Genomic DNA, 17,259 nt, shown 5'->3' on the forward strand with positions numbered 1-17,259 from the left:
CACTTTTAATTGTGTCTAGAAATAGCCTGGTGGCCACTGAGATTGTTTCAACAAGGGAATCAGTCACATGTTCTTTCTGTCTGTCTGGCTACAGCCTTCTGGATCAGCTGGATTTTCCAAACACTTTAAAAAAAGCCCTATGCAGAGTGCATTACAGTAGCCCAATGGAATGCAGCTAAGCTATGTATCAGCAGGGCCAAATATAATATGTAAATGTACTATCTCCAGGAACAGATAAAATTGGCACATTGCCTGAGTTATGCAAACAGCCATTGCCAAAACCTGGGCATCCAAATTCAAGACTGAATTAAGTACATCACAACTGCCAACATGAATCTTTCAACTGGACAAGAGCACCTCTGCCTGCCTTAATAAAACTTTCTTTGCTCATCTTAATATTGGGAGGCTCACACAGGAGAAGGTTCTGCCTCAAATGCTGGGGGAAACAAATGAATTGGGAATAGTTGTTTTGACACCAGTTCCATCAATCTGTATGGTGCCACTGAGATATCTCAATGAAGCAAGACCTTCTGACTCTTTAATTTACAAACCAGCCATCCCGTTACAAATACACTGATGCTCTCATCTAATAATTAAACTCTTCGTTTTCCATTGCTTATCGAGGTGGTGATTTCATAGAATGATTTCTTCTTAGAATCATCTATGCAGCCTAGATTTTCCTTGTGCATTTACAGAAGTTGTGATTTGGAGTTTAAATTTTCATGGTATTTACTTACTTGGAATTTATATATTTAGTTGATTACTTCAATTATATTATAACTAGGACTGAAAAGACTTTATAGGGTTTCTGCATGCACAATCCCTTCAGAACCCTCTGCAATAATGACAACAAAATTATCCTAAAATGATCTGTGGGAACAGCTTTAATATAGCATGTGAGGATAACAGCTGAAAACAAAACGAAGAGAAAGCCAATGCAAGCTCTAAATGTACCCTTAGCTAAGATCTTTAAAATGTGGAAACTATTCTTCTGACACAGGCTTCAATGACTCAAGCTCAAATAACTACATTTTGATCTTAATAAATTTTGCTGTATATGAACAGAATTAAATATTCTGCTTTGTATTCAGCTGAATACAATTTTAATGCTTTTTTAGGTATGCTATTTTTGAAAACTTCACAAGCAAAAGAGTTCACAAAGTCTGTAAGTCATCTGGCACAGAAATGTAAAAGAACACTGTGAAGGCAATTCCTCTGGGAGTTAATCTGGACATTCATTCGCAGAAGGAATGCTGGGTACAAGCAAAGACTTTCAGAGGTTTTAAAACTCACTGGATGGGACAAGGACTGGTGTGTCCTTGTACATGTTTTACATAGTCAAGAGTCTCTTCACTCTTTCTTAATTTTCTAAATGCCTTGACACTCACACAATACTGGTTCCTTCACTGAAACGGACTACATGGACTACTCTACTCAGGTAATCATGTTAAAGACAGTCATTAATATTACAATTATTTCATAAGCAATATCAGAGCCTTGGCATAATATGGATGCATAATGATGTTTGCAAGTTCTTTCTGCCACAATTTTTCAAACATCATTGTTCATATTATACCCAATTAATTTTTCACTAATGAAAGGTTAACAACAGAAGGCAATTTGTTTACTACTGTATTTGTAATACAGAAACACCCAAATTCCAACTGTTAGATTCAAAGCTAAGATCAACACTAATTATCTTTCAATTTGCTAGACTCAAACTTCTCAAAAGGAATTAGCATATGTTATACATTGTCAGTGTCTTTTGGTTTGAAAGAGATTTGATCCAGTAAGCTATTAGAGCCCTCTTCTGAGATAGCAGGGAATCAGAGTGTGCAGCATTGGTTGTCATAACTGGCAGACTGCCTAAAGCCAGCATAAATATTAAAATCCTAAACTTCTATCATTGCCTTTTTATTTTTATCATTTTTTTTAGTTTTATTTCTAACTTTGGTTCACTATTAAACCTTGTTTTGTTTTGGGAATAAATAAATTTTAAATCCTATTATTTCATTCAGTAATCTTGAACTGGGAAAGGCCCAACCCAGGATCTAGAATTACCTACAGCCACTCACAATTCCACTATTGTCCAGATCACATCTAGACAGGACATTCATGATTTCCACTTGAAGAATAATTACTCATGTGGGAGCATGGAAACAGTAAGTAATGTTCCACACAAGGTACTTATATTTATTGCAGGAAAATGGCTATGTGAATTACTTAATCTACTGTATTCCTTCAGGCCCCATAGATTGGTATGAAACCATGCACTCAGAAAATCTTAATTATGATGACTTAAAGCACTAATAGAGCAGAAAGGTAAGTTTCACACATATCCATTATTGTTTATCACATCAAGGATGAGCCTGAACAAATCCAAGCAACATATTAACATATTTTTAACTAATTCTCGATGAAAATTGGCTTCATTCTATGAATGTGAGATAATGATTTAAAAATAACTCTGGTCAAATGCATTTGCTAAGCTATTATTTGAAAGTGGCTTGTTTGGAAACTGAGCAGAATTTAAACCATATTTTGAGTTGAGAAGGTTACATTAGTGGGAAGTGAAATTAAATTCTATCAATTAAAATTCTATCTTTTTTTCCATCTTATTGTTTCAGTTTTGCTGTAAGTGGCCCAGAGTCACTTGCTTGTAGATGTGATGGAATGTAATCCAGATTCACTGAAGGGATGGGCTGCATTCCAGAGGAGCAAGAGAGAGCGAACTTTAGCTTGCTTGGGAGGAAAAGAGTCAAGAGAGCTCCTCCTTAGGAGTTCTTAGAGCAGGGGTCTTCAAACTTGCCTCCTTTTATGACTTGTGGACTTCAACTCCCAGAATTCCTCAGACAGCGTGCCTGGCTGAGGAATTCTGGGAGTTGAAGTCCACAAGTCATAAAAGGGCCAGGTTTGAAGACCCCTGTCTCAGAGTATATCTTTAATTAAGCAATTTGTTTGCTTTGATTTGAAAAGATTTCTGTCTGTAGCTGAGGAACAATAAAGACAACTGCTTTAGGTGAGGAACAGTAAAGACCAAGCATGTCTCTCTTGGTTTTTGGAATCTGACAGATATGGGTCGCTATATAAATTAGGGGAGGAAGGAAGGAAGATGGGAAGGAAGGAAGGAAGGAAGGAAGGAAGGAAGGAAGGAAGGAAGGAAGGAAGGAAGGAAGGAAGGAAGGAAGGAAGGAAGGAACTGAAACTCAGACTTATTCCAGCTTCTTATTACAACTCCTTTCTCCATCTTCTTCCACTCACAGTTAACTTCTACCTTGATTCTGATCATCTCCACTGCAGCTGAGTGTACAAGTACAGAGGCAAGAAATATCTCCAAGTTATGTTTGGGAAAAACTACCATGCTGGTGGCCTTGAATAGTCTCTCTTCTGTCACTGATGTCAATGATTTAAATCAAAGATAGACCCACTGAAGCCAAATGAAACTTAAATGACTCACAGCTAAGTCACTTTCACCGGACTGAGTCCAAAGGGATTATTATTCAAAAATGAATTATTCTGCAATTTCTCTCTGAACTACACTGTACATTTCTGAAACAAATCTACTTGAAATTGTATTTGACTTGGACAGGCTTATTCAAGCAGACTGTCTTTTACAGTGGTAATCTTGGCAAAAAATATTCACTTTAACAGAGATATGATAAGCAGAAGTATTTGGTTTAAAATAATAGAAAAATAGGCTCATGGGGGGAGAGAGAGAGAGAGAGAGAGAGAGAGAGAGAGAGAGAGAGAGAGAGAGAGAGAGAGAGAGAGAGAGAGAGAGAGAGAGAGAGAGAGAGAGAGAGAGAGAGTGCAAGGCAGAATGTTTCTATAAGGCTAATGAAGACAGAAACTGTGCCTGTAATATTAAGTTTATTTTCTCTAGTGATACGAAGAAGTGAGCAATCTGTCACTAATACCCTAAGTGAAATTACTTGTCTTGGTGGAATTCCTGCTGACAGTCAGTCACTCACAGCATTGACCTGAAAATCTACCTGCTGAAAAACAAATTGCAGTGTCAAACTTTGAAAAGGTAGGAAGCTGGTTTTAATTTTGATTGGTCTTACTTGAATCTTTTCCACAGTCTTCCCATCTCTTTTTCTGCTTTCTCCCCAAACCCCAATTCTTTACTGGATTGCAAATAAAAATAAAAGGAAAACCCCGTTAGCATTTGTGGGGGGAAATTATTATTGCTGGCTGCATCAGAGAAATGTTATGTCAGATAAAACTGTTAAAGTGTGTCTAAGCAACATTAAGAGTGGCAGGCCCGCCAGTGACTGACTGGGTGAGTGAACACATTACCCAGACAGCATTGTAGGAATTAATTTTCCTCAATAAAGTGATTTTTAAGGCTCATATATTTCACAATCTAAACATATGTCAGTGTTTCATAAACAAAATAAATGGATTAAAATAAAACATTACCAATATGCTGACACATGGAGATACTTTAATTAGGAATACTTAAGCTGTGTGATATCTAACTGCTGTATTTGCTGTGGTGGAGTGTGTCCCATTTCACAAAACCACAATCAGGTACGACCCATTTATACAATGAAAGGCTAAAGCCAAACCCAATTGTCTTTTCTCTAGGATAGCCTATTGGATAGCATTAACCCCAATAAAAATCACTTTAAGCTTACAGCAATACAGGAAATGCCTAAAGAGACACGGCTCATATACCAACTTTTCCATGGGGTGGGGGTGGGGGGTAGAAAGGGAGGAACAAATGAGATGCTGGTTCTTGAGAATAATATTTCTTCATAAAAGGCTACATTTAATGCCTTAGCTATTTAAAGGCCATATTTACATGACTGTCGCATTACAGCGGCCTCTCTCCTGCACATTCTTTTCTACTTACTTTAAGGGCCTGCACGAAAATAGCTGAGGAAAGCAAATGTCAACCCTGTCCTGAAATTTATATGTGTGAGAGAATTAGAATAAGTAGAAATGTAATATATTGTTTACTGTACCAAGCGCCCTCTGTTCTCTAAAGGTCAAAAGCATTGTAACCTTAGAGTTACAGTTTCTGATTGTTCCCAGGGTTAAATACATTATCAAAATTAATGGTTCAAACCCTCAACCTTCAGATATATGAGTATTCCTGCCTCCATCTGCCGAACTGTTCAACTAAAAATAGCATTCTTTGGCCATCATACCGCTAATATTGTACCCTTGAGGCAGGCACTGCAATGCTTCAGCAATACTTTGGATCTGCACCCTGTGGTATAACAAAAGGTCGTTACGTTGTGCACAGCAAAGAACAGAGAAGAGCGAGAGAATAAAGAAGCCGGCTGGACAGGCTTCTGCGGCGGGTGTTGTTTAATTTCACTGATGATGAAAACTTTCAGCATACAGCTGCAATCAGGGCTAAGAGTTGCCAAGGCTCATTAATGTTGTATGTGATAAACTTTGAAGGACAAATTACTCAGGAAGCATCAGGGATATAAAGGAGAAGTTATAGGTTGGTTTTTACCTCTTTCACCCTCCCCTCTGCCTCCATGCACACTTCTAAAGAACATTTTGTTTAGGACAAATCCAGTTAACATAATTGCCTCTTTTTTTTCTTGTCCTTCTTCCTCTCCCCTCACCCGTTTTATATACATGTATACACACCCATATCACTGCTTCTTTTATTTTGCTTTGAAGGATAGAAGGAGAAATGATGCAAAGCTCTAAAAAAAAAAAGATATACTAAAGCTCAGCCTTTCTAAGCTCAGGGGAGAGGGGGCCAGCAGATTATTGCACTGGGACATACTGTATAGCTAAACCTTCTCATTAATTAGTTAATTCAAACACTGATGGGAGGAAGAGAGAGTTTGTCAGCATGAGCCCTGATGGGATTCCTCAACACTGAAAGTAGTCACAGGGTTGTTAGAATTTGATCCCCTTATTATTAATTCAAGTTTAATGTTTATTCTTTTTTTTCAAATCCATTTCCTTTTAAGGACTGAACGTCTGCACTTTTGGAGTCATGGTCTTGTGAGAGTAATAAAACAATGAAAAAGATCAGTATGAGAAAGACAGGTACATTAGACTCGTTAAATTTCTATGCACTCTTCAGTGTTTAATCCTATATATTTAAAATGGATACATCACAATTTTCTCCACAGCTGTTGGTTCTAAGAAGCAAAGTGGACAAAAGCCTTTAAAAAGAGTAACTTCTGCTACTTTGAATGGCTCACAGATTAGACAATAGCTCATTGTCACTATTTTAATCATGAATTGTACTGAATAGAATTCAGTATGCTGTCATCCAGAAAATGATCTAGATCATGCAATATTCTGGACCTCATCTAATAAACTAATGAATTACAACTTTCAGGATAGCCCATGCTATTCTAGAACACTTGCTTACAGATAATAGTTTTCTGAATTACTCGGTGGACTACACATTTCTCTTCTTTAGGATACATGGCAAAAGACTGCTTAACTTTAGTCTCTGAAAAAGCTTAGACTTTAAGATATTTGGATTACAGTTCACAATCCCCTGCCATTGAATATACTGAAATGACTGGGAGATAATCAAACAACAAATCAGCGAACACCTTGATGCAAACAAAGTCATCACTAAAAGTCAACATGTGTTTGTCAAAAACAGATCATGCCAGACAAATCTTATTACATTCTTTGACCAAGTGACAAAATTAGTGGACCAGAGGAATGCTGTAGATATAATTTACTTGGACTTCAGCAAGGCATTTGATAAAGTAGATCACAACCTGCTACTTGATAAGATAGAAAAATGAGGGTTAGATAGCATCACCACCAGATGGATTCGTAGCTGGCTGACAGGCCGTACTCAGCCTGTGGTCCTCAATGGAACTGCATCTACATGGAAGGAAGTGTGTAGTGGGGTGCCCCAGGGCTCTGTTCTGGGCCCAGTGCTCTTCAACATCTTCATCAACGATTTGGATGAGGGGTTAGAAGGTGAACTCATCAAATTTGCAGATGACACCAAGCTGGCAGGAATAGCCAATACTCCAGAAGATAGGCTTAAAATACAGGAGGATCTGGACAGACCAGAACACTGGGCGCTATCTAACAAAATGAAATTCAATGGTGAAAAAAGTAAGGTTCTACATTTAGGCAGGAAAAATCAAATGCACAGGTATAGTACAGGTGGTACCTTGCTTAATAGTAGTAACTGTGAAAGGGATCTCAGAGTCCTAGTAGACAATCACTTCAATATGAGCCAGCAGTGTGCTGCAGCTGACAAAAAAGCCAACACAGTGCTAGGCTGCATTAACAGAGGGACAGAATCAAGATCACATGAAGTACTAATACCACTTTACAATGCCTTGGTAAGGCCACACCTGGAATACTGCATCCAGTTTTGGTCACCACGATGTAAAAAAGATGTTGAAACTCTAGAAAGGGTACAGAGAAGGGCAACAAAGATGATTGGGGGACTGGAGGCTAAAACATATAGGGAATGGTTGCTGGAATTGGGTATGTGTAGTTTAACGAAGAGAAGGGTGAGGGGTGACATGATAGCAGTGTTCCAATATCTCAGGGGCTGCCACAAAGAAGAGGGAGTCAAGCACCTCCAAAGCACCTGAAGGAAGGACAAGAAGCAACGGATGGAAACTAGTCAAGGAGAGAAGCAACCTAGAACTAAGGAGAAACTTCCTGACAGTTAGAACAATTAACCAGTGGAACATCCTGCCTCCAAAAGTGGTGAATGCTCCAACACTGGAAGTTTTTAAGAGGACACTGGACAGCCATTCGCCTGAAATGGTATAGGGTTTCCTGCCTGAGCAGGGGTTGGACTAGATGACCTCCAAGGTCCCTTCCAACATTATTATTATTATTATTATTATTATTATTATTATTATTATTATTATTATTATTATTATTATTATTATTATTATTATTATTATAAACACAATATCTGGAAAGCACCAAGTTTTCTATTATGCTGAAAGACATTGTTATGTGAGCTAGGAGATGCTATAGGTTAGTGATACCTTTCAGAGCACTGTAACTTATATAGTACTAAAAGAGCTATAGCTGTTAGTAGAGTTCAATCGGCGATCTCAGCAAATTCTTCAGAAAGAATAACTGTGTTTGGGCCTGTGTGTGTTGCTTCAGTTCTTCTTAGATATACAATACTGTCACAATACAATATGTGTTATGCAATTTCTATTGGGGAAGTAGAATATTTCAAAAGAAGAAAATAAGATATGATCAGCAGTTCCAGTTTACCAAATCTTGAGAGGGTATTTCACAAAAATAGCTCAGGTTTAAGAATCATTTTAAGAACAAGTTCTGTTAAATGTTAGAAAAGCTTTGGTGCATAAAAATTGATCATTCTTACAACTCAGGAGCAAAGATTCTCTAATCCAGGTATGTCAAACTCACGATGTCACATGATGTTGCACGATGTATCGCAACTTTTTCCCTATTGACGGCAATGGGGTGGGTGGGTGTGGTTTCGGCGTGATGCATCCGGCCCGTGGGCCGGCAGTTTGACATGCCTGCTCTAATCAAACTGAGTCATTGAGGTACCCATTATAAATACTGGATATACAGTAAATAAAAGTTGCCGGATTGAAATGTGGCTTTTCTTAGACAAAGTTTAAAAGTTACAAAAGTCCTATGCTCAGAAAAGAAACAAGGTAATGTATCATGGATAATGTATATTATTAGTAGCAAAATGTGATTTTTTTAAAGATCCCTCTCAATCACAAAATTGTATGACAACCCAGCAGAGAACAACCATCCCTTTATAGATGGAATTCCAGGAAAACATATCATGATCTTTTCCCCTTAACTGCTATAAAACCTCAGCCTTCTTTTAAAGAACTTTCTCAGAAAGAAAAGATATAAATGTCTCCTGAAGGTAGGGGAAGAACTGAACAAGAAAATGTCCTTTAAAATAAACCTAAAACAAATAAGCAGGATACCCATTTGATTATTTGTCAATGTCTTCAACCATTTCCAATTCAAAGTGATAGATCACTAATACAAATCAGCTAGGGAACTGTTGTACATAATCAGGTGGCATCTTCATTTGTTTTCTCGTAGTCCATTCAACAGCCACCATACATGACCCTATCAGAAACAGAACTGACTTGTAATAAGTGGAACTGATTTTTCTCATTTTCTCTTATCTCTAGTCTTAAATTCAGGCATACTTTTTCTCCAGTAGGTTTGGATGTTTACATTAAAAATGTTAAAACTTAACTATATCCTTTTTCCTGATATTCTTGTAATTATTTACTCTGATATATGTATTGATTATATTTTTCCTTACAATATGGTTTTTGGAATCATTTCTAAAACTGGAAAATTACACCTTTCAAATGCTGCTTCTCTTTTCTTAGATTCCATCCAATTCTGCACAAAAAATGATAATTGAGCAAATTTCTCTTTTCATTTATCAGCATCCTTAAAAAATTCTGCAACCATTAAGGCTGGATTTTTTGATTATGTTTTAAAGTATTCTGTAATCCAAACAATCTGGCAATTAAATAAATCTAGTTGCTTCCAACTAAACTATAATGTTTGTCACTACTAACACTACTATAATTTTGGTTGATAACAATTACAAGGCATTAGCTACAACATTTAAATATCCAAAAGGTAAACCTCTAATATGATTGCTAAACACACCCACTTTATAAGCTTTTGACTGCTACTTCATTATTTGACTCTATTGTGCCTTTTCTTGGGGAATATTAAAAGGCTATATAATAAATTGGAATATAAATCATTTTCACACAACATTTAGTTCCCCCTATGACAAAAATAAATAAATGACCTAGCAAGGGACCAAACTCAGACTCCTGATGGCTGCTGGCATCCAACCAACTTAACGCATGGAAAGACTGAGATTCCATAAATACAGAAGCTGCAAGTGAACAGTTTAGGAAACAGTCATTACAAAGCCCAAAAGAAGGAAAATCGAGATTTTTCAGACACCCACTATGAGTAGCAAAAGCTAAAAAGGCAACATCTGGAAAAAGCTTAAGAGAAATAAAATATTTTGAACCTAAATTCCAATAAGAGCTACGTGTTTCTTCCATCCACTCTCCACATACACACCCAGCACAACTTAAGTACCTTTGAAACACCTTTCAGTTGAAGAAAAGGCTTTAAGGACTGCTTAATTCTCCCACCAAATCAATGGACTTAAAAGTGCTTAAGCATAGATTGGATTGTGCCAGAAATTATTAAGTAATTGATAAAAACACAAAGTTGGCTGCATTTCCCAGCATCAAGCTTGACACATGCCGCTCTGTTTGCAGCATATTTAGTACATAAGGTGTTAATCCTTCTGGGGCTGTGCTTAAAAAATTACTTAACATTCAAGCCATTACTTAGCATACAGCTGGTTAGCAGTTTTCCACTAAAGTACTGGCTTTGAGCCCACATATTTTTATTCTGGCACATACCTGGAGCTGTAAAGGGCTGAGTCCAGAAGCAGCAGCAGCTGCCATTGTTGATGGAATGAACTGCACAGGATAGTTATCACCTGTCAAGGAGAACAATGCACACAGGTTTAGACAATGAGCAGAGAATAGCAGCATGCAAGTACAAACAGAGCCGGAGCTCCTAACACAGCTTTAAGCTTAAACATCTGCAAAAACAAAAGAGGATTGTTGGGCACAGACTTGCACCTCTGCCTTGGAGGTTCTGCTCATCAGATCGCTAGTAGGCAAACTGGCAAAACATAAAATGCAATGCTGAGTCCTAAGCATGCTCACACTTATTAAAGCTCATGTAGCAGCATTGAACAATAATTGCCTGTTTAGAAATTTTTCAAATGATCCTTGACACAAAGCAATGCATAAAGGCTCAGTCTTGCAGCTTGGGAGCATCAATTCCATTTGAAACTTCTTTAGCTGCACTTATTTGGACTAAATGATCAGTTAGAGGATGTTACCTGATTTCAATAAATTATTATGCACAACAGTATATTCTTCTGAGGAAATATTATTTGGATCTTTTCAACTTATCTCTTCCCTGGTACACATGAGGCAATTTGCTCAGATTGGTAATTTTTTTTCAGTTCTGGGCATTATGGTATAATTTTGTCTGACGATGCCAGGGTGTACACACACACACAAATCATTTTTAAAAGTATCTATCGTTCCTACGTAAATAGAGGCTAATGCTCCATGTCTGAAATTTTTGGCATGTTATTTATTTTGTTACATTCCTGTAGAAAGTCAAAATATGTTCATACTTCAAAGCAAAACATCTGAAATTTAAGTGATAACTTGGACTTGATACATTCAACAATATAGCAAATCTTGTATTGTAAATAGGATAAAGATCTCCATTTCTCCCATATAAACTGGGAGTGATCCCATAGAAAATCAAGTCAGAGGGAACAGGTTTCATTTTCTAGAATCCTCACTATTATGGATTTGGTTAAAATTTTAGGACTAACATGATGTGAGCAAAATTTCTCTCAAACAGGCCTCCCATGTTAATTTTCTTCACTTCTTACCTCTGATTTCCTATCAGTTACTCTACTTCCACAAGCTAAACCCTCTTATCTTGGACCTGGAAGAAGCAGGTCGCTCTCAATACACAAAACATCATTTTTCAGCAGGCCAAATTGCTGGTTCTGCCTTGGCTGTCCTCTAGACAAAAGGGTATTGTTTGGGGCCAAGCCGAGAGGGGATCACCTATCCTGCCCTCCCACCAACTAAAGAATATAGCTGCAGGCCAGTGAAACTCTTAATCCTATTAATGTAGATGCTGGAACTGGACTGTCAGATTTGTTCATATTAATATCCTCTGTTGTTCCATATTTTAAAACCTTCTGTTATCAACTGTAATACTGATATATTGATTGTCCCATTCCATTTGTATGTTAGATAGGGATTATTTATCTCCAAGTATTTTAGTGTTCAATAGCACTGTAATTTCAAAGTATTATGATAGAGTTGCTCCTAAAATAAGTAATGACTAATATAGAAATCTGTAGCCTATGTGAAGAGAGCCTTGGTGGAGCAGTGGGCTAATGCCTCCTTAAGTAACACCAGCTGCCTGCAATTAGTGCAGGTTCACATCCCACCAGGCTCAAGGTTGACTCAGCCTTCCATCCTTCCGAGGTAGGTAAAATGAGGACCCAGATTGTTGGGGGCAATAAGCTGACTTTGTAATAATGCCGCTTGGGGTGTGTGTGAAAGCCCTAATAAGCAGGCATATACATAGAATGAAGGCTACTGCTAAGCTTGTAAGCCGCCCTGAGTCTTCGGAGAAGGGCGGGATATAAATGGAATTAAAATTAAAAAAAATAGGATTACTTAATATACTTTCACATCTTAACTACAACCTGCATCACTTCACTAAACCTGGAAGTGGAAAGAGAGGTGGGGAGTAATATATATATATATATATATATATATATATATATATATATATATATATATATATATATATATATATATATATGTGTGTGTGTGTGTGTGTGTGTGTGTGTGTGTGTGTGTGTGTGTATACTGCTCAAAAAATAGAGAGAACACTTAAACAACACAATGTACTGTATTTAATAGTAGGATGTCTTATCTTGTGTTCCCTTTATTTATTTTATATATATATATATATATATATATATATATATATATATATATATATATATATATATATATATATACACACACACACACACACAAATATATATGGAACATGAAATGTGTGTGTGTGTATAAATAAATGGATTGATATATTGCACAATAACTATGCTTCAACAATACTTTCTCATTTAAAGTCAGTGTTATAAACAATCTCCAGGCTATATTTTAATAAGCTATTCCTCTTCCATTTTTAAAAGTTTTATAATAATATACTTGTTTTGCATAAACTTTTTTCACATTACACACAGAATTAATAACATAGGTGTGGTGTAGAAGATTTAAGATAATGCAATTTAGGAATGGCAAATTCCCCCATGCACTTACATCAAGTTCTCAACCCCAGCTCAATTTTCAACTATACCATAAATTCCCCAAAGCAATAAAACAGTAAAGAAAATACTCTCTCTTCAGCTTACTATACAAAGAGCAGTCACTTTTCAGACAAGCTCAGTGTAAATGTTAAGTTGCTTTCACTTTTTTAACAAATGGTGAAGTTCTAATCCACAAGGTCTCTCTGCATCATATCCATAATACCTCATCAGATCATTGAGCACAGTATGTGCTTGTACACAGTCCACTAACAATTGGCTTCTGATTGCATACAGAGCGTGTTGCTACAATGGCTTTCCTAACCTACATAGTGCTGGTGTCCTATGGAGTTTATAACATTCATAAAATCTAATCTTATTCCCCCTTTTCTATGAGGTTGAATTTTGTCTGCAGTAGGTTTAAAAAAAAACTAAACTAAACCAAATTGTTTCTTCATGCTATAAAACCTTTGTCTTTTTATGGTCAGATCATTCTGCTTATCTTCTTTGAAAACTAAACAATATTTTCTGAATATAAAGCATCCTCATCAAAAGTTAAACAATGTTTCTTTGGCAATAAGCATTTTTTAAAAAGAAACTGTCATGAAAATGTTGAATTAAATTTCTGTTGCTTTAAACATGAAAACAATAAGCATTTAAATCTACACAGGGAGTGCATTACCAAACATTTCCAAGGCAGTCTTTCTTTAAATATAATGAATAATTCATTCCCTTTCTTTACAATCCTCTCTACTCTGTGTGTGTGTGTGTGTCTCTCTCTCTTTTTCTAAGTTCAATATCTCTTGCTTTATTTGTATTAATACATACTAAAGCATTTCCTGTCTTGCATGTGTGTGTGCATGTATATATCTTCTCCCTGTTGGCACTCCTTTTTTCACAGCTGTCATGCTTCCAAGGTTTGAAGAAGTTGGAGTGTGTTTGTGTGAGAGTGTGTGTTATTAGGGTCTCTGCCATAGCTGGTGGTGTTATTTGGCTCACCTGTTATAGTTTTGCCTTATGACGATGGCAGCTTAATTTCATTACTCTGTGTGTCTTCTACACCTCCCCAACCTTTTAAGCTAACTTTCTGAGCATTCTAATATGAGCAGTGCATGGTTCATATAATCCTACTGCATTATATAATAGCATTATCTGGAGAACAAAGCAGGACACTTCATACCAATGGAATGTTTTGATGACAAGAGTAAAACTGAAGCAGGTACATGTTCTTTGGAGGAAGGCAAGGAAGGGGCTAACAGCAAAGGAGAGGAAAAAGTTAAAAAATAGAAGATGCATTTTTTTCCTGACAAAAATAATTGATCACCCTGTTTCTTAGTAGCTTTTTTAACAATCCATCGCTCAACATGTTGTAGCATTTTTTAAAAAAATTGTTTTTAGATTTGGAATACTTGGGTGAGGATCTATTCTTCCTTAATTTTATAAAGGCAGACAAAACAAGTCAGAACAAGTTCATTGTAGGTATAGATACATGCTAGCTTTGATTAGTGGGAGAATGGTTGAATGGAAACAAAAAAACCTCCCACCCTTCATTCTTTATTTTGCAAACTAGTCTTCTAAGCTTATCTGTTGATTATATATTGGCTCCTTTATTATTTTTATACCATTAGTAACTCTAAGATCCAAAATGATGCATCAACTTCTGTTTCACTTGTCAGTATACACAATACTTATTAAAAAGACGGAGGCAGCAAATGCTTTCAGTCCTTTCATCTGAATACCAAACAAGCAGTGTTTCTTTTTTTAATTCCAGTATGCAGTTCAAAACATTCAAGTACACATTTCAGAAGATACCTACTTCCATAGTTGCCACTGTATCATCTATAGCAGGGGGGTCAAACTTGCCGTCTTCACGCGACATATCGTGACTTTTTTTGCATTGCCAGAGCTTGGGTGGGCGTGGCCTCTGCATGATGCAACTGGCTCGCGGGCCGGCAGTTTGACATCCCTGATCTATAGCCAAGTTTCTCAACCTTAGCCATTTTAAGATGTGTGAACTTCAACTCCCAGAATATTCCAGCATAGGGTGCCTGGGGAATTCTGGAAGGAAGTCCACATATCTTAAAATGGCTAAGGTTGAGAAACACTGATCTACAGATTATCATAAAATAATGAATCTCAACTGAATCTTGATTGTTAGATATTTTCTAAGGAAATGAAGCTATATTACTGCAAAGAAAGTCCTGGGCTAATAAAGCCAATCTGTGGCCCTTATAAGTACCAGTTTCCCCTGAAAGTAAGACCTACCCTGAAAATAAGCCCTAGCTTGATTTTGGGGGTGGGCCTAATATAAGCCCTACCTCAAAAATAAGCCCTAGTTTTGGGGTGAGGCACAAGCCTAAAAATCAAGCTAGGGCAGGGGTGGGGGGTTGAGGGGGTGAAACTGCCCCATGTGCCCCACACTCGCTTACCATTGCAGCAGGCCTGTAACACCTGCCTTACCCCACCAGCCCACTTCTTCTGCGGAGCCCGATAGCCTACATTTCACCATCAGAGGCCTTCCAGAAAGGCCTCTGCAGCCGAGAACCGAGCTATGGATTTAATCCGTAGCTCGGTTCTCAGCTGCAGAGGCCTTTCTGGAAGACCTCTGACAGCAAAATGCAGGCCACGGGCACTACGCACGTGAATCCGGAGCTCCATTCTCAGCTGTAGAGGCATTTCCTTCAGCTGCATAAGAAGTGGGCCAGCTAGGCAGGGCTGTCAGTGCCGCCACTGTAGGGTGAAACCATGGAAAAGACACCCCCCTGAAAATAAGACCTGGTGCCTCTTTTGGAGTCAAACAAAATATAAGACCGGGTCTTAATTTTCAGAAAACACAGTAGTTTGTAATCATGATATCAAATTCAGTCTGTTCAAATCCAAAGTCCCACATAAAGCAACACAAGTTTACAAATCTGACCCAGACTGTGATCTTAGACTATAAAGAACTCTTAAATCCTTTTTACAGCTTTTTGTTATTATAGGTAGTCCTCAATTTACATCCACAATTGGGACCAGAATTTCCATTACTAAGTACGTCATGCCCAGTTTTATTACTTTTTCTGCCCTGGTTGTTAAGCAATCATGTAACTGTTGTAATTGTTAAGTGAATTGTGAGATCAATAAGCAAGTGCAGCTTCCTCCATTGAGTTTGCTTATGGAAAGCTGGCTGGGAAGGTTGCAAATGGTCAACACACATTACCTCAGGATGCAGCATTCATCGTAAATACATGCCGGTTGCCATGTGGCCAGATTTTGAGCATATGATCGTGGATATATTGTGATGGTTGATAGTGCAAGGGCTGGTTGTAATTCACATTTTTCCATGCTGTTGTAACTTTGAATAATTGCTAAATGAATAGCTGTAAATTGAGGATTTACTTGTAGGATCTAACAAAAACATCTAGCTAAAAGATTAATTGGACATTATTATCAGAAATGGTAGCATGAAATAATTTGCTTTTAGCTCAATAAATATAATTTAATAAGGTTACAATTTATGTAATGTACAAAGTACAGTACAAAGATACAAAGATACAAAGTAACAAGTTTGTTTTTTTTTAAATCCCATTTATATCCCGCCCTTCTCTGAAGACTCAGGGCGGCTTACAATCTAAAGTACAAATCAATGTGCTTAGCAAGTTGCAATTCCCACCCCCTGGAAGCAGTCATAAATCACATTCTCCAATTAGCCTTGAGGGCACAGTTGAGGGCAAGAGAAGAATGGGATGACAGAGAATGAGGTGGCTGGATGGAGTCACTGAAGTAATAGGTGTGAGCCTAAATGGACTCCAGAGGATGGTAGAGGACAGGAAGGCCTGGAGGAACGTTGTCCATGGGGTCGCGATGGGTCGGACACGACTTCGCAACTAACAACAACAACCAATTAGCCTGAAGCGTAGGCTCCCTCTCCAGCTCCTCAGCCCACCAAAACGTTATCAGTTTGTGTCCTTGAGTTGCATTATTATTGTGGCTAGCTGAGCTTCAGCATTCCCCCCATCCCCCCTTCTACATCTGATTCCTAAACAGCAGAAAAAGCACTCTGAAAGCAGAATAAAAATGGTTGCCATTTCCTTTAGTTGTCAGAGTGGGAACATCCATTGTCACAGCGTTGACAAGTGCAGGCAATGGTATTCCCTGTGATACCTTATGGAACTGAAAATTGGACTTTGAAGAAGCTGGATAGAAAGCATATTTTAAATTTGATGTTGGAGAAAACTCCATGAACAGCCAAGAAAACAAAAATGAATCATCAAACAAATCAATCCAGAGTTCTGACTCAAGGCACAAATTATCACTTTGGGCATATGTGTTACCATATTTGTCATGTGAACACTTAGCTGTCTTCTGAATGCTAGGAA

General features: G+C 37.5%; 1 protein-coding gene across 2 annotated transcripts in view; it reads right to left on the bottom strand.

Annotated features, from left to right (window-relative positions):
* Positions 1 to 17,259, bottom strand: part of SOX6 (SRY-box transcription factor 6) — a 326,300-nt gene that overhangs the window by 105,086 nt on the left and 203,955 nt on the right. Inside the window, exons 8-9 of one of the 2 annotated variants that reach the window (XM_081345835.1) lie at positions 14,082 to 14,153; positions 10,398 to 10,477 (exon numbers count right to left, since the gene is read on the bottom strand). In XM_081345835.1, coding sequence (XP_081201961.1) covers positions 10,398 to 10,477; positions 14,082 to 14,153 — 152 coding nt within the window. The remainder of the gene's footprint in view (positions 1 to 10,397; positions 10,478 to 14,081; positions 14,154 to 17,259) is intronic. The other variant, XM_081345836.1, reaches the window with a different exon arrangement.

Source organism: Vipera berus, assembly GCF_964194415.1.
Source record: "Vipera berus genome assembly, chromosome: 1".
NCBI lineage: Eukaryota > Metazoa > Chordata > Lepidosauria > Squamata > Viperidae > Vipera > Vipera berus.